General features: G+C 35.4%; 5 protein-coding genes across 12 annotated transcripts in view; 4 read left to right on the top strand and 1 right to left on the bottom strand.

Annotated features, from left to right (window-relative positions):
* Positions 1-2,415, top strand: part of LOC105459263 (lisH domain-containing protein ARMC9-like) — a 6,112-nt gene extending 3,697 nt beyond the window's left edge. For 4 of the 5 annotated variants that reach the window (XM_011705142.1, XM_011705143.1, XM_011705145.1 and 1 more), the window contains 6 exons: positions 280-364; positions 434-675; positions 822-1,046; positions 1,195-1,262; positions 1,740-1,773; positions 2,099-2,415. In XM_011705142.1, coding sequence (XP_011703444.1) covers positions 280-364; positions 434-675; positions 822-1,046; positions 1,195-1,262; positions 1,740-1,773; positions 2,099-2,219 — 775 coding nt within the window. In that variant the 3' untranslated portion in view covers positions 2,220-2,415. The remainder of the gene's footprint in view (positions 1-279; positions 365-433; positions 676-821; positions 1,047-1,194; positions 1,263-1,739; positions 1,774-2,098) is intronic. The other variant, XM_011705144.1, reaches the window with a different exon arrangement.
* Positions 2,416-2,707: 292 nt separating this feature from the next.
* On the bottom strand, positions 2,708-5,205 carry LOC105459260 (probable ATP-dependent RNA helicase ddx17). Its single transcript, XM_011705139.1, has 3 exons — positions 4,810-5,205; positions 4,267-4,321; positions 2,708-4,079 (listed from the first exon to the last, which is right to left on the bottom strand). Exons 1-3 carry the CDS (start codon positions 4,831-4,833, stop codon positions 2,866-2,868), a joined length of 1,293 nt encoding a protein of 430 aa, XP_011703441.1. The 5' UTR covers positions 4,834-5,205; the 3' UTR covers positions 2,708-2,865.
* Positions 5,206-7,511: 2,306 nt separating this feature from the next.
* On the top strand, positions 7,512-10,688 carry LOC105459259 (C3 and PZP-like alpha-2-macroglobulin domain-containing protein 8). Of its 2 annotated transcripts, none has more exons than XM_011705137.1 (6): positions 7,512-8,507; positions 8,937-9,096; positions 9,211-9,350; positions 9,459-9,583; positions 9,682-9,827; positions 9,978-10,688. In XM_011705137.1, the coding sequence occupies exons 2-6, from the start codon at positions 9,087-9,089 to the stop codon at positions 10,466-10,468; spliced, it is 912 nt and encodes a 303-aa protein (XP_011703439.1). In that variant the 5' UTR covers positions 7,512-8,507; positions 8,937-9,086; the 3' UTR covers positions 10,469-10,688. The 2 variants fall into 2 exon arrangements, with proteins under 2 accessions (XP_011703439.1, XP_011703440.1); XM_011705138.1 differs by lacking the exon at positions 7,512-8,507 and adding an exon at positions 8,514-8,706.
* A 4,309-nt stretch (positions 10,689-14,997) lies between these two features.
* LOC105459301 lies at positions 14,998-16,497 on the top strand. Its single transcript, XM_011705226.1, has 2 exons — positions 14,998-15,677; positions 15,998-16,497. Exon 2 carries the CDS (start codon positions 16,078-16,080, stop codon positions 16,495-16,497), a length of 420 nt encoding a protein of 139 aa, XP_011703528.1. The 5' UTR covers positions 14,998-15,677; positions 15,998-16,077.
* Positions 16,498-17,766: 1,269 nt separating this feature from the next.
* Positions 17,767-18,079, top strand: part of LOC105459258 (electron transfer flavoprotein-ubiquinone oxidoreductase, mitochondrial-like) — a 2,158-nt gene continuing 1,845 nt past the window's right edge. For 2 of the 3 annotated variants that reach the window (XM_011705134.1, XM_011705133.1), the window contains exons 1-2: positions 17,779-17,809; positions 17,892-18,041. In XM_011705134.1, the coding sequence (XP_011703436.1) occupies positions 17,800-17,809; positions 17,892-18,041 (160 nt within the window). In that variant the 5' untranslated portion in view covers positions 17,779-17,799. Of the gene's footprint in view, positions 17,810-17,891; positions 18,042-18,079 lie in introns of all 3 variants that reach the window. The other variant, XM_011705135.1, reaches the window with a different exon arrangement.

Genomic DNA, 18,079 nt, shown 5'->3' with positions numbered 1-18,079 from the left:
TAAGAAAATTCAAATTTTTAATGTATTTTTCAAAACTTCGAAGCTTTGAAGTTAGTTTTAAACTTCGAAACTTCGAAACTTCGAATATTCGAAGTGAATAAAAAGTAACAGCCCTAGTTCTAATACCAAGAAATTTCCGCATTAAAGTGTATTTGATACACTTATAATTTATTCCAAATTGGAAATTTCTTTGATATTTAGAATATTCATAAGGAAATATTCGTAACAATAGAGAATAGAACTTCTTTTATTTCTTAAATGATAATTTCGGTACGATAGAAAACAACTTGATCATGTACTGAGAATACAAAGACGTGAAAATGTTAACACACCGCAGAATGACGAGACCGGAGATGATGATAACGTAAGTACGATGCGAGTAAAAAATGTCATATGAACGTCGAATGAATTTGAACATCGGACATTTCCATAGGAAGACTTGGATGTGTTGGAAAGTGAATTAGACGAAAACGATCCACTGCAAAATTATATTGGCGAATTGAACGGAGAAACGTTGCTTGCAATGTGTTACAGCGTTTCTTCGAGAATTTCTCAAGAGGCTGTAAACACGGACACGACTCTGCAGCAAATATCTACGCTAAATCCTATCGATTTTTACGACAATCAACACAATAATCACACCTGTAATAAACATCCGTCATATCCCACGCTAAGGTATATGTATAGAATATTTGTATGTATTCTATGATAAAATTATAGATCAAATTGATCTCGACTTATTTAACGAACTATATAGAAATTTATATAGAAATTACGAAAGAGTAACTATAATCGATACAAATTTGATTACGATAATTTAGGACAGAAGTAAATTCAAGGATTAGCATAAATAATAATATGCAGTATCAATCGAAATTACGCAGATCGAAGAATAGCATTAATACAGGAAAATTGTATCACAATAAATTCAGAAAAACAGGATTAGAAAAATTGCCCTTAGAAACGATGAAATCATATAAGCGAAATTTCACTGAAAGAATAATGCCCAAAGATACAGTTTATTTATATGAAAATCGAACTTCCAAGTGCGTTATTAATTAATTAAAGAATAATTTGAGCGAAAATGATTTCATACAATACAGTTCGTTAATTTATTTATTGTAATTAATCTTGCAGTTTTATCTGTAGTAATTTCTATTTCTCTGACAACAGTTAACAGATATCAATTTACAGGGATAGCAGTGAAACTGCAGTGACATCTTCTACGATTCTTGTATCCGGTTGCGAGAATGGCCAAGCAGGTACGTACTTCACATTCTTAACTACTGTTTGAATAGTAACATACTTACAATCAGTATACTCCTACTGTCGTTTTGAGCTGACTTAAAAATGACGAACTTGGCACATTAAGAGAATAATTCACAAGCAACATCCAGTGAAAGCTTTACGACTTTCCCTACATACGCAGAACCTTGGGAAAATTGGAGCACGTAACGAAAGTGATGGAAACTTAGATAAATATTAACCAGTTAGATGACACATTTTAAATTTGCGGAAACTATTTTAAAAAATGCAAGCGTCGCTTGAAGCGACAGTTTGGAATATATCATGCTATTTATTACGAGTTAATTGACCCACATTTTTCCCATTACTTATATTGCATTAAAAGATGAAAATAATTAAAGAGAAATAAAAAAATTAATTTTTAATTCATCGATAATAAATCATTCATCATTAATTTATCGTTAATAAAATTTTTTAATCTAATTTTTTTACAGAAATTCAGGAGAAATTCAGTAGTATAGCGTCGCTGTGAGTATAATATTTTATGCAATCGTTGCAGTTGCGGTACATCTTTCACAGCTTTTGAATATTTATTTTTGAAGCACGTACTTTGTATGATTTATTTGTATTATTATTTGTATGATTTGTATTATTTGTATATACATACATATATACATATATATATATATATATATATATATAACGTTATATAACGTTAATTTTTATTATAGCAATTTATACCAAATTTTTATACTAAATGATATTGAATAAATTATATTTTTATTGTTTGTTAATAATGCTTCTGCTTATTCTCAGCTATTATAAATCTATTCAGTACCAGCATTATTTATAGGAATAGTAATAACTATAACAGCAATGAAATTAACGATGCTTCATGGAAAAATGATCCAGAACTTGCTAAAGAAGAAGAGGCATTTTTAGCTAAGCCTAAATTATCAAGAACACCTCCATGAATGTTACGTCGAAAATTTTAGACGTTAATATTATATAATTTTATTATATCAAAGTTGTAGAATTAGACGTAGAATTAGCGGGTGTTTTTTAATAAAAATATTTTTATTATCAATTCCTACAGTATACTTATCATAAATAGCATACAAATGTAACTTTCAAATAATATTTAAAAAATAAATACAAATAACTCTTAAATGTACTTATTTGTTTTACATAAGTTATTGATTAATAATATTAAATGAATAATTATCATTTACTATTACGAAACTTGATATCTGACGCCTATTTATTTTTTATACTAATTTAATAATAATAATGATTCTATAAAAAGAGAAAACGCAAAACTTCTCAAAGAGCAAGAAGGCTTCTTGGCAAATCAAATGTATCAAAAATACCTTCTTATTACGTTACATGATATTTTTCAATATATAATATAATATTTATAATACTATATAAGATATTGAAAGGAAAATAATATAACTAACCATTTGGATATTTACGAAAGATTGAACGATCTTTATTCTGAATAACGCATTAAAGAAATCCCTATTAAAGCACTTATAAAATAAATATATATACAAATCTCAAACACACATCCGACGTGTTGTACTCTCTAAATACGAAATCTTAAATCGAAAGGATAAATTAATAAAGAGGCTTTTGCATAAATATGGGACCACCACTGGTCCTGTATTGTCTGATTATAGCGGGATCGTCATCGTAACTTCTACTGCCAGGGTATCCATCAAAATTCGCCGCAGCGGAATAACCATTCGGCGCAAAACTCTTACTCCTGTAACTGTTGCTGCCGGCGTAAATCGGCTCATCGGAATAAACACGACCGTTGTAACTCGGGCTGTTGTTCTTAATTACGAAGACTTTCCCACTACCCTTGCCGTAAGGCGCGTAATAGCCGTCGCGTTCCCCCGACAAGTAAGTTACGCCGTTATTCGGAGCGTAGCGAGACAAGTGCTTGTAGATGTATTTACCCGGTTTTCCCGACGGATAGGTATCCCGAAGAATATTGTGCACTTTGGAAAAGTGACCGCCCAGCCCGGAAGCTCCTGACATGAACGACGGTACGCCGCGATTATAGCTCACGTGTCCGGAGTTTCCCCGCGTGTAACGCGTCTCGGATGGACTCGCGTAAATGCCGCTATATCTGTTACCTCCTTTCAAGTTCAATGGGTCGATTTTCTGCTTTCCAAACGAGTACTCGCTTGTCAGACCGCCTGGCGAATAAGGCGCGTAGACATGATCACTCTCGGAGTAGCTTGAAGCGCCGGATGACAAGCCGTGATATGCCGCTTGTACGCCGCTGTCGGCAGAGCCTTCAGAATAATTGTCCGATACTCGGGTTGGCCTGGAATATCCAGGATAAGCGGGTATTCTTTTACTGCTGCTACTGCCGCTGTTGCTGCTGCTGCTGGCGGCCGCGTACTGACTAAAATCGGAGTCCTTATGAACCGAATCGCTTGAGTACGCGTTAAAAGTCGACTCCCCGTTATTGTTAGCGCCGATATATCCTCTGAGTGGTACAGACGCTGTCCGAGTGGGTGAAGAGTAAGATTCACTTGCGGAATTCTCGTAAGTGTTGGAATAGCCTGCGTATTGATCGTTTCCTTGATCGTTCGCTGAATATCCGTTGTAACTGTTTCCTACGTCACTTCCTCCGATACCACCCTGATTACCGATGTTAAACGAGTGACCGCTGGCAGGATTTGATAATTTGTGATTGGTGTCTCCAGCACCGTAAAAGCTTCCGTCGTTTTGATAGCTAGTCTTAGCGCCAAAGTATCCATTACTCGTAACGGTATTACTGTAATCGTACCCATTGCTATCGCCAGTGTAAGAGTAGCCTACAACGAAATGGCGTTTCTACTAAAGTGAAATACAACTTATTTCTAATGGAAAATTTTATATTGCTATAATATTCTCATAAAATATTATAATTAATCTTTATAAGTTTGTGTATGTTATAAAATTTTTACAAAAATATATGAATATAGAAAGCAACGTAGCGCGAAAATCTTCAGCAATACATACTATTCAGAGGCTGCTCCGCATTCGCAACTATCACACAACAAATTATCACTGCGCTCTAAAAAAAAAATAATTACTCCATGAGAAGCTAAACGACGTATTACTTAATGTAAAATTGAAAGAAGAAAAATACTGCATCGTAATCACGAATTATAAAATGAAAATTTAAATAAAAATTTCAGAATGCAAAGTAAATTACACAATTTAAAAAATGAGATAATAAAATGAAACGTTCAGGTTTTATTTATTATTTGAAAAATAAAACTTTATTCAAGATATCTTCTCTAATCAATAACATATAATAATAACACTTTATGTAGTCTAAAAAATTGATTAAGTAGAATAATTAAATATAACAGAAAGGAGAAATTGCATAGAATGGCAATGGAATGGAATTTTTATTTTTCTAATTTCATATACTTTTAAATGCCAACAATGCCCAACACTATACGCGCGATGTATAATAAATGTACTTTGCTTTCTGAAATACTTCGATATCCCGTCACTTGACAAATTGAATTTGAATTGGAATTTGAATCTACTTACTAGCAGCATGCTGATTCCCGTCATGTCTCAACGATAACTCAATGTCAATCAAGCAAGAACTAGACACCTTTCTGGTGTCTACCAAAATGGAACTACACACATATTGGCTTGGTAAAAGCGCTGTTTTCTGTTTTATACCCCCAGCAGCCCACTCCCTCGCCTTACGAAAAGGTAAAAGCGATCTCGGTGTGCACATACTGATGTGACATTGGTCGGGACCCGACCATACAGAGCGGAGAGAAACGAGTCAACCTGATTTAGCTCTTCGCTTTTACAGGGAAAGCAATGGGTCACCTCTCTGTGCAACTGCATTGGTGAACTACGACGAGGCGCAGTATTGTGACCTACCTACATATGTGCCTAACGCACGAAGGTTCCATGAAATACATCCTAGGAAGGATTGTCTCTCCCCGCCTCTACCCTATTACAATAATCAGCCGCATTATAGTGCTCTTTACATCACTATGATTGCGCGACATAGTAACGAATAAGTCGTTCTTATAACGGCCTACGAGATATCTCTTCGGCTAACGTGCGCGGTACAGCGCGGTACATGAGATGCACGCGTAATTTACGTATGATTAATACTATTATCAATCTACTATGTATTTGCAAATTAATCATCAACAAAATTATCTCTCAACAGGTACCCGCAGCATTTCCTGTAGCATAAAAGATATTACCATAATTAGTCGTAAACTATAGAAAAATATAAAGTAGCATCAACAAAATTACTCCGACGTAGAAATTTTTTAATTTAAAATATTTTGAAAAATGGTCATATATGTGTATGATTTCATTTTATTTGATGCCAAATAAAATCGATAAAATAAAAAGTAATTAAAATAAATAAAATAAATACAAAATAAAAAATGAAAATGTAATAAAATAAAAATTAATTGAAATTCCTAACCGAAGGATATTTTAGAGATATTTTACGTATTTTATGTACATACGTAAAATACGTAAACTGAGTGTCTTGCTTGAATAATAATGCTACTAAGTATGTGGAAAAAGAAAGTTTTTCGCCATTCCCTTAAATATGGCAAATCTGACGAGAGAACTTTATTTCTCACGGTTTGAAACTTTTACTGTAGAAAGCGCATTTCCACATTTCTCACAAACATTTAATTTTCTTTTCATTATTTACAGCAAATAACATATCAATTAATTCTTTGTATATTTAACTTGGTTTATTGTATTATCGCGGCTCTATTGCAACTCATACATCATCCTATATAATTTACGATCTCCAAGTAAAATAAAATAAAATTTAATGATGTCAATATTACCTTTGAGAAAAAAGCACGATCGAGATTACAGAATCATATGAAAGAGTGAATTAGAAATAAATCTCGATTGGAACAATTCGCGTGTGTACAATTGCCGGATGCATCCGTATAACGTTTCAAGTTCGTGCAACCGGCTCGAAAGTTCGTAAACGAAGCAGAAAAAATTACAATCCCTTGCCACTTGTTCACGGAAGTCGGTACGATATACGTACGTATATGTTTAAGTACACCTGTCCAGAGTTTATAGTTTTGCTCGTTGTCCTTTTTAATGCTTTCTACTTTCCGCGCACGCACGTGCGTTCGCATGTATTCATTCAAGCGCACTGATCCTAAGTTAATCAGATGTATTTCAATAAGTACTTGGACGGCAATGACCCTGGCAATTGAATGTAAATGTCAATGTCTCTATTGTTTTGCATGCGTACTATATTCGACGTTAGTACGTGGATAACGTTTGATATAAAAATGTGTACCTTTCGTGAAACGATTCTAATATATATATGTGTGTAAACGTGCATTACATTCGATATGAGTGCTCCCGGGTTAAACGCTTTTTAAGAGATATTGACCTCTTAAGTTACAGAAGTATGTGAGGATGAATAATAGGCATATATGTCGAAATGTCTTTTGGTTTTGTTTTAAAGATCGAAGAGGTCCGTTATAATGACCTTCAATCATTAAAACGGTGGATAATGCAAGCGTGCGAAAAAATTACAGACGCACAATGTCAGTCAGCCGCTCGTTATTTCTCGTCGATAAGTAATACTTCTTTCAAGACTGAAAGCTATCATTTTGAACAATTCATTTATTAACATTTATTTATTAAAACACAAAATTACATTTTGATTATTGTAAAGCAATAAAAGAGATAAATCTAGATTATTTCAACATTAATCATACAGTCATGTAACTTAAGATCTCTTAAATAGAGAGTTTGAAAATAAACTTTCAGAAGAAAATTCATGTTTTAACGGTTTAACCTGGGAGCACGCTATACATTATTAATTTATTTGTAACATAAAAGAAAGAAAATTATGCACGAGTAACATTAGAACAAAGTTGAACTTTTTCTAAAATTAAATTTTTTTATAATTTTATTTCATCATTTAAATATATGCAATTAAAATTAAGCCCACTTTAGACGATTTACAATTCGAGTCAAAATTTAAGATAGAATCGATAAAATAAAATAAGGTAATTAAAATAAATAAAATAAATATAAAATAAAAATATAATAAAAATAAAGTAAAATAAAAATATAAAAATTAATAAACTAAATTTAAATAAAATTAATTGAAATTCTGACCGAAGATGGAATTCTATTTATATAGGATTTTATATGTTGTATAATATAAAAAATTTATTTAAAGAATTAATACACATATGTTAAGATGCACATATACATAAAAATACGTGGCATATAGAAATTTATAAATAATTTATATATAAATTCTATCCCTTCAAAGATCTAACGTAAAGACATAGATCTTTGTAGTATAAGCTTTAATTACATTGTTAAAAGTTAAGCAGATGCTGCAATTATCATTACGCATTATTATTACAGTTATTATAGATATATGTGCTTAAATTGCGTTTCTTAACACAGTAAGTATCGAATAAGAACTTATGAATAATTTATGACCTCTCAGTAACATCGTGAGTATCTGCAGTGCACGTCATAGAGTACAGAAAGTAAAATCGGAATGGAAAGTCGAACGCAATTAATTCAGAGCATGAAACTCTCTTTAAAAGCCAATGCAAGTAAAATCTTGACCTTCGAGAAAAAGTAGCTGATACGATCATATCTCACAGGCGGAATATTGTACTACGTGTTTAAATACTTTAAAGCCATGTGTAACTTTGCGTAATCTCGAGGGATATCCTGAATTTAACTTGGCGCGCGATATATCGCAAAAGACATTTTATTCCAAGCGGGATACCTCCATCGATACCATCGACAGACTTAATATCACATTAAGCTGTAAATAATTAATTAATAATTATATCAACGTATATCTCCGAGCGTTGGATGATAATGTGACAAGAGTAATCAATATTTTTGCAGCGACGAGCGAAAAACTACCGATGCCAATTTATCGCTGGGAACATCGAGATGAAAGTATCGATACGTCGATCGGAATCACGACGTCGTCGGCATTCCCAACATTCCCGACGTTCCCAACCAAAACGGTGGTGGGACCGTGTTTATCCGTGTGGGAGATGTGAGTGCAGAATCACGAGACTGGCGATTTGCGACGCGATCGCTGTATGATCGGTCGTCCGATCGTGTCTTCTCGAGTGGACAAGACAAGGTCGCTCGCTCACTCGTTCATTCTTCGTGCCGCGTCGCAAGTGTTCCCGACAAGCGGCGACGATACAGCCAGGCGAGCTGTCATGCCTATCAGTGTGAGTCGTAGACGTGTGGATTTCGCCCTCGTGTGCAGCGCGACCGCGAGCGATTGGGCCAATTGACATCCCTCGACGGCACGTGCACGTGCTCGAATGTCGCATCATCCGCGTAATTTCGGGCGCGATGTTGCTCGGCACGTCGCGCCGACTCGGTCACCTGAAGCTTCCCCAAAATACAGAAGTTCACGATCGTGGAGTATACTATTATTGTGTCTTTTATCACGCGGTTTATCCTTTCTTTTGCTCGTGATACACTATTATTTGTATACACGGAATTAGGCATTTTTTTTTTTTTCGGAAAAGGGGGACTAGACGAGAGAGCAATCACAAACGTTACGATTACACTTGTAACACTAGTACTGATCGTCAATAGCGAACGATACGTTTGCACGTCGAATTATAATGTGATTATTTATTTGTTTTAAGTGATAAACCGATCGAGATAATGAGAGATAACGATTCGTCGGAGATGTGGACGATGCGGCACCACGGGAATGCGAGCCGTGTATGACTAGTATGAATCATTTTGATATTGATTTCCTGTGTACGTTCAAAGAATTCTAGGCTTTTCAAAAGATGAGTCCAAGTGAGTTCCATTGTGAATTGTGTCTCATAATTATTTAAGGCTTAGCCTTTTTCAACTGAAGAACGATAGATTACATCCTCCCCAATTGTGTACTGATCAATAATTCTTTCCCAGTCAGAATCACTACTGCGGACAGTCTCGACTATCGTTACATACCCATCACAAAAAACAGCGTTAGTTTAGGCATTAAAGCTAGTCACGATGCAAGGATTGCCTTACGGACACATCTTGGTAGCGATTCCAACGTGTATGAGGTAATGTCTTGTTTTATGCGACAGTTATTCTTACTGCGTCACATGTATTTTGGTAACTTTAAAGAATGAAAATATTTCTTACATAATATTAATATCGTACTGTCTTAGATTATTATCGGCGGATGGGGAAATACTATGTCGGCGATAAAAAGAAATAATACGGAACCAGATGTGGCAGAAGCAGACACCAGGGATATATTGAATCCTGATGAGATATGTGATATTTTCATACAGTAAGAAAGTCACACATTTTATTTTATGTAAGATGAATTTAGATACACGAAACGATACACACACATACACAAACATCTCATTTGTTTTTGTTCTACAGATGGTCTTGCGATGGACTATTAAGCGTTAGCCGCGAGGATGATTTTGACATGCCGTTCATGTCTTACAAAGACAGAAGCCCATTTGTCATAAATTATATAGGAGTTAGTACTGCTTGGGGTGCAACCGGAGAATGGATAATTGAAGGTACATTAATTCATTACGATATCATTATAGAATTGAAAAATTCTGCAGTGAAACTGTAGTATAATCAAACGTAGATGTGAACTATTATTATATATAATTGTCTATGAGGAAGAAACGTGATAAAATTTTTATTTAAACTCGTGCTATTAGAATGCCAGTTCACGTCACCTGCCATCAGGCAACAACTGATGGACACGTGCCACTTCTGGGTGGACTTCAACGAGGCGTTTGGACTACCTCGAAACGCAGTAATGGCCTCGGAGGACGGCTTGTACATCGGTCGGGCGCATCATCAGGGCACAGTGACACCGGGTGGCATTCGCGACAACGTCTGCACGCTCGCGTGGGGCGGCAATGCCCACGAGAAACGAGAATTCCAGGTGCTGTGCGGCAAGGACGTGAACTGGGTGAAGTCGTGGGAGGGTAGCGTGCCACTGCACGCCCTGCCCGCCGGCGAAACCGAGGACGGTTACGCTCTATTCGTCGGCAGAGTACTGCACGAAGGTATCTATTGCATCGGCAAGATACAACCGAATCACCAGGTATGTTACATACCGCAAAACGGCCAAGAAATGCCCTATATGGAATACGAGGCCTTGGTCATACATGACAACTACGGGGTCGAGTGTATCGGAAGGTAAAGCGACGGACGGCTTAGAGACAGAATGTATTTATTTTTCCACGAGACAAAATATTTTTCGCATACTATGATTAAATGCAAGTGATCCTCTCCATAAAATTTCAACTGGAGTTGCTTGTACGCTTACTTACGTAAGCATCACACAGTTATTTGTAATAATTCAAAATTATAATTTATAACATATCTTTTATGAATACGAAATATTGCAAAATATATTGCATAATATTAGTGACACTTAATATCACTAATTAAATATTAATCTTCTGTTGATCATTTCTTTTAATTTAATCTCTTAAAAGATTTAAAAATATGTGAATACGCAACTAAAACTAGTTCAAACTATAATTATTGTTTGAAAATATGTTTTCTAATCATTTTTCACTTCATAAAAGTAGTGCAGCTTTTATATGACTCCAATTGAAATGATAAAAGTGGATTAAATAGACAAGTAAAGATAAATTAATAGTGAGTCGTGAAATTGATCAGAATTGAAAGAAGTCACATTTGCCAATAACTACGTTTACTGGCATCGATTTCTTTTGATTCTCACCAGATTCATTTTTAATCTGTATGCGATTGTACGATAATATATTGACGTCAGCATGAATTAATTGTAATTTATAGTCTAATGTGATGAGCGATGAATTCAAAGACATATTTTTTTATGAATACTATATGGAAAATTATTATTGCAAATGGTGTTGGTTATTCCATTCCTATATATACATTTATATATATGTACACAACAGGCTAATAATTTAAACCCAATATTATTTAAACACTAATTAGCAGATGTAAATAGTTATCGAGCGATGCTTAGCTATTAAAAAATTACTATTTAGCTCAGGATAGAAAAAGACCACAGATAAAACTTATAGTTATCTATAAGTTCGTACTCTATTGCCATACTGTATATTATAAGTAATTTTATTAAATTATTGCGAAATTTATTTTTTGCACATGTAAAAAAGAAAGAGAGAATATTTATCAGTTTAACGTATTCTGAAAATATTTAAACCATATTATTGATTTATGAATTCTTTAATTGCGTACCAGAGAGAGAAGCTGTATTATATTTGTTTAATTTAGTGACTACTCAGGGTTTTATAATTAATCCACAAAGGATGGCCAATTTAAGACGTAAAACAGAATCCTAATATTTTATCTATATGATATTGTGATATGATAATAAACGAATCGACAAGGGAACGACACGAACCAAAAGAAGTACTCAATGTTGATCTAGAATAATTTAATGGCGAGTGTTCTGCGATATATTAACATCTGTAGTAACATCTGTTTTTGCGTTAAGCATTTTTTCTTTATTACACAAACAGATGTTGTGTAAAGTGTATGTGTTATTATGAGGCATACAAGTCTGCACAAATCTATCTAGATTTTTATTAATTGAATATTGCAATTTCAATAAGAGCACAATTCTACCTTCCTATCTCTATTTGTGTATAAAAAATATACGTAGCTTGTAATATAACAAATGTAATTAATGGCGTAAATAAGCGCGATGTAAATTTCTGTGAAGCATGTATCGCGATTGTATTAATTATATAATTGATAGTGTATAGAGGAGTTTTTATGAAATTTATTACATACGTGTGTAATAAATTTATGGAAATTTAACGTGTAATTAGTTTGTCTTTTATAATTGAAAAATTATAGGGGACAGACGCGCGAATATATAGCTAATAGCTTTAAACTTCCTTCAAAACGCTTAAAAGATGAGAGAAGCATCTTCGACAAAAGGAAACAAAACGATGTAGTAAAAGTCTTTCCACATTAATCGCGATTATGTATTAGAATGTTGTGTATCAGGATATTTCGCGCAACATAACGTTGTTGTACATCTTAAAAATGGTAGAAGTAGAATAAGATGTTGAAGTCAAAAAGCATTCTAAGCATAAAAAAATCGTTTTTAGAACGATGGAAGTATTAATTTTTCTCTAGATGGAAGTATCTTCACAAGATACTAGATTCTGTATGTATGTACCATATAATAAATGTATATTACACATACGCGATAATGTTATAGTATTTTGTTACTATGTCATTGTTGCACAATGTAAGTATTATGTCCTCTCAATATATTGCGATACAGCGATCATAATAATTTATTGTATAATTAAACCCAACACCCCTCAATTTTTATATGCGAGATATATAAACGGTTACATCTGCCATGACGAATTAACGAGATGTTATAGAATTATAAATCAAGGAGATATTTAATTAAACAAAATTTTTACAATTTTATCGGTATCTGATACAAAACTAAAATTATGTTACGTGCAAATAATTGACCGGCAAACAAAGTAATTAAATAGATGAAGTAATTTAATGGTCAGTAAAAGAGCATCAAGATACTTTCACTGAAATTACTTCTATGCAATTAGATGGAATGTTCTGACTTTAATATTTATTATGTAATTAATAATATAACAATTATACATAATATATATGTATATATAATATATATAAATATATCTATATGTATTATATCAATTTTTGTCAAATATATTGTCACATAAATGTAAATTATGTATCTAAGTAGATTGTTAGAATACCAAAACTACCGATAAAATCTCGCGTGTAACTACGGATGCTTTACTTATAGTATCTGTGCATCCAGCGAGCGATGTACCTAATTAAGTCTTTGAACTTGTTTGTACTCGTTAGATTATGATCACGGAGCCTCGTTACCGATCGCTGCGTTATCCAGAGCGGCCGGGTCGACGATCGTGCAAGTATATGTATATAGACCTGCGGCAACTTTCGACGGAATAAATATCGAGGATGTTGGAGCACACTTACCCAACATCTCCGGGTAGTACCTCCTCCCGTTCTCCTCGAACTCCGGATCTCGCGGGCCTCGCGGCTACGATCCTCTCGGACGCCTCGTCGTCCTCTGCATATCTCGTTTCGCTCACCGTTATGACGCATAAAAAGTACCGCCAGCACCGTCGCGTATCACGAGATGAGCACTCGCGATCTATTGCTCATTCATTCGCGCGCGAACCCGACGATTGGCGTCGGTTTTCGGTAATTTATATTTAAGCGAACGAGCTTATACCACCGTCTTGGCGACCGTTTGATAACTAGCGCGAAAGAGGCGTTCAAAATAGGCGTCGCTGATTGACTGAGAGTCCGCGGCTCGTCGCTTTTATATACATATTATGTTATTATGACGCGCTGCAACTTCAATTAGATTGTGCCGCGCGTCGTCGATGCGTTGTATGTATGTATGTACGAATTTTTCCATTGTTTCAAATGTCCTGAAAGGAAACCATTTATCTCATTTACGAACGCAATTGATATTTGATATTATACTAGGGAAAAATAATGGCTAATATTGTTTGTGTTTTCGTATCGATCCTGTTGAAAAAATTAATTGTATTAATTAATTTCGCTGAGCTTGTATATATATATTTGGATACCATAGCAGCGATAATTAGTCCTCATCAGGCACATTATTCGCGATTGAATGAAACGCGATCGACGCTTGACAATAACACGTCGACGAACCATTGTGCGACCGCCCGCGCCGCGGCCGGCCGTGCGTCGGTGCGTTGCATGTACGAATGTTTCCATTGTTTTGAAAGGAAACAATTACCTCATTTACGAACGCTATTGTAATTGATATTTGATATTATACTAGGGGAAATAATGGCTAACATTGCGTTTAATTACGTTTTCGTAGATCCTGTCGAAAAAATTAATATCATTAATTAATTTCGCTGAGCTCGTATATATTTGGATACCATAGCACACGATAACAGTCCTCAGGCACATTATTCGCGATTGAATGAGATGCAACGCGACGCTTGACAATATAAACACCGACGAACTATGTTATGCGGCCGGCCAAAGGCAAATATTTTCGTGACTGTCAACTGTCAAGTGGGCCCCGGAGGTAATTGAAGAATGACGACATTACCAACCATTTTGACTGTACCGCGAGGGATAAAAATCACTATTTTATTATCGACAGTGATAAGTTTACATGCCTTTAATTTAATATAATTATATAATTTTTTAATGTACGTATATGTGTATATGTACAGCAAACATTGCGAAAATTGAAATATTAACATGTAAACTTTTCATTGTTGATAATAAATTAGTGATTCGGTCGCGCACGTAAAACGATGTTTGTTATCCTCGGTACAGCCAAAATAGTTGGTAATGTCATCGTTCTTCAATTACCCTCGGGCCCACGTGACTGCAGTCACGAAAATTTGGCCAATTTAAATATAATTTAATATCTATCTTTAATATCTATAATATATCTTTAATACCTATAAATATCTCGTGCGGTAACAATAAAGAGATTTTTCTCACGTATTCGTAGCATTATAAGAAATTAAACTGATGCAAATCTCATCGAGCTTTATTAATTTGAAATTTGAATCCCGCGCAGAGCATCTGTCCCGCGCATCATCTCGTTTCGGGTCCGGGCGCTTCTTTTAATTTTTTTAATTTTTTTATCTCGTGCCACTTCGAAACAAACGAGTATCGGGGACGATTCCACGGCACGCGACGAAGTAGATCGGGGCCGGCAATTATGTCGACGTCCCGCAGGCGCGGGCTTCTTCGCGAAATATCGCGGAAGAAAAATTTCCGCGCGCTCGCGCAATCTCGCTATACTGTTTTCAGGGTCGCACGTACATGTTTCGCTGATTGACAACACGGAAACTCGTGTTCTACTCTTAATAATCGTTAAACGCGCAAAACACTTAAATTTCATCCACCAAATAAATGCAAAAAATTTGGGAAGACCAATTGCTGTTATTGTGCTCCATCCGTCAATTTTTAACCGAGCTGATGTGGCGGAAGAATGGGAATAAATAAATGACTATATGAATTTCAAAGAGTCACGCAATTAGCTGGTTGTGACATTAAAGTTAAGACTTGAAATTTCTTTGTCGGCACCATAGATTCGGCCCTGGCCATTCTAACGCGAATATGACGTGTCCTTCGTTTCTCGATGTTTTTTTCCATCGGAGACGAACAAAGCTGACATGTGAAATCGAGTACGAACAAGCGTGCCTCGCACGTCGTCGATGATGGACGTATTGGAGGTGTTGCGCGATTTACAACCCTCCTCGACGGGTTGGGGCGTGTTCCTTCCTTGCGTTATATAAGACACGCTAAACGAGGAGCTGTCGTCGGTTGAATCGCGAACCGTCGAACCGTAAGTAAGTATCCACGCCTTGGGAGAAAAATTGAAAAATATTTCTAAAGCTTCTCGTGATAAAATATAAAATCGGTCGCGCTTTGTAAAAAAAAATTAATAAAAAAGCCACTATCCGTAATTACTGTAATCTTCAAAGCTAATTTCACAGCCACTATCGTATGTTTCTGAATAAAAAAGTATCGATTCGAGTATATATAAATTACGTACATTTAATTAATTATGGAAAAATCTATCTAAAAATTTCTAATACGAAAAACGGTATCAATGCCTATATTTATTAATTATTATATGTTTGGAACAATCGACATATTATTTTTTAAGCCGAGATTCGGAGCGAGGCCAAGTAGAATAATTGACAACGTCAAGCGGCGTATTTTCATCGCTTTTGGAAGTGCCTCAACATGCGCCGAAACTCATTGTGCCTGCTATTATTGTTCGCCATTCTGACGAAAGCCTACATGAAATCCTGCAAATACTGGTGCAAAATGGGCAATCATCGGTACTATTGTTGCCCAAACGGGAAAGGCGAGTCTTCGTCGGAGCACAGCTGGCATTCGTTTCTTTTCCCCTGGTTTTGGTTTGGACTCTCCGCTGAGCACATCGAGCCGCATATTGAGCATCCTTGGCACGACCCGCACGACTGGCACGAGGTCGTGATGAAGCCAAAAAAGCATTGCCCACCCTTGAGGGCCCACTGTCCGAGAGCTTACGATTGGTACAAGCCGCCTAAGCACTGCGACAGCGATCACGAGTGCGACGAGTGGGAAAAGTGTTGTTACGATGTGTGCCTGGAACACAAGACGTGCAAAAATGCGGAATAGACGTTCCTATTATTCTATCATAATAAAAAATAATTATTATTAATAATCAGATATTTTACTAATTAAGGTATGATACGCGTGAAAATTGTTATACGTACTATTTTGTATGTCAACGAATAATAGGATCTTGATTGCTATAATTAAAAAAAAATTATAATACAAAAATATTAAATTTTATACATATTTCTTTATTCCTACTTGATGCTACTTTTTTATATTATTGTCTTTGTAGGAAGAACAGATAAGATGTAAAATGTATTTAAAAAAAATTTAAAGTATCTTGTATTTAAAATTACTTTTTGCTTTAAAGTATATAAATTTTTAGAATACTTATCTTTATTTTTAATTTGAGGTATTTAATATATTTAATCATATAGATAATTAAAATTAAATTTTTTGTCAAATACATCAAATCATAAAAAAATAAATAATTAAAAAAATACATATTTGTAATTAGTACAAATATTTACATATACGTTGCGAAGCGATATTCACGTCCATGTCAACGCAATCTGAAGAATTTTAGGAAGGAGTCGACGACAGCGGTGCACAAAGAGCGCGACGGCTCAAAGGGATTGCATCGACCACTCGACCACAGCAACACTCAGTTCTAGTACTTCTCTAGTTCACTCTTCCGTCACATGTGTCGGTTTGTTTACGCGTAATTTAGATCAATTTATGCTGGATGCACACCCAGGACGCAGCAACGCTTGCCGTGTGTATCAAGGTGCAGAGGAGCCAGCTCAGCCAGCTAAAAGCTGACAGCTGTGTTCCAAAATTTATTGCCAACTGGCCAACTGGCAGCACTGACCCAGGGTTGCCATTAGAGTCCTAGATTTATAGTCAGAAATTTTAGCAATTACTAAACATGCCACGCTAACTCCCGAGAGTATAGGCCGAGACACAGACTTTTGCATAACGCTGCATAACGCATAAGACGTAAAGCATAAGAGAATCAACCAATCAGAGTCCTTCATTTCATACTCTGATTGGTTGATTTTCTTATGCCTTATGTCTTATGCGTTATGCAGCGTTATGCAAAAGTCTGTGTCTCAGCCTTATCGGTCTTTAATAGTATCTCGTCGGTGCAGTATCGCAAAAGTAGTACAAAATATTAAAAATAGCGTCGAATGGCCAATTATAAGATTGATTCATTCAGCAGCCATTTATAATACCGATGAAGCAATCTTATGATTGGCCATTTGCAAGTCCAATCATTGGACTCGTAACACCGGTCGCGCTTCTCTGATAATCTAGATTCTAGAACTCTACAGTGACTACAGTGAGTGGCTTGAAGTGGCTATGTCCAATCGTAACGTGTTTACTGTTTAATCGGGATCCTTCCTGGCTCAACATAGAGATTTATTCTCAATTAAAAAGAAATTATATTTCAGCATTGGATTCTGGCCTGGCCGTCTTAACTCTCAGTGGAGAGCAAGCGCTATACAAAAAAGAAGAAGAAAAAGAAGATCGCATCGATCGTACAGTTGTGTATCGCCTGTGCGCGATTATGGCTTTTGCAATGTTCAATGTGTCCGGCATCAGTAAGTGCGTTGACCATGGTGTAAGAATACACCATGAC

Source organism: Wasmannia auropunctata, unplaced genomic scaffold, assembly GCF_000956235.1.
Source record: "Wasmannia auropunctata unplaced genomic scaffold, wasmannia.A_1.0 LD334199.1, whole genome shotgun sequence".
NCBI classification, from domain to species: Eukaryota; Metazoa; Arthropoda; class Insecta; order Hymenoptera; family Formicidae; genus Wasmannia; species Wasmannia auropunctata.
Note: the sequence above shows the minus strand (reverse complement) of the source record. Positions and strands in the feature narration are given on the sequence as shown.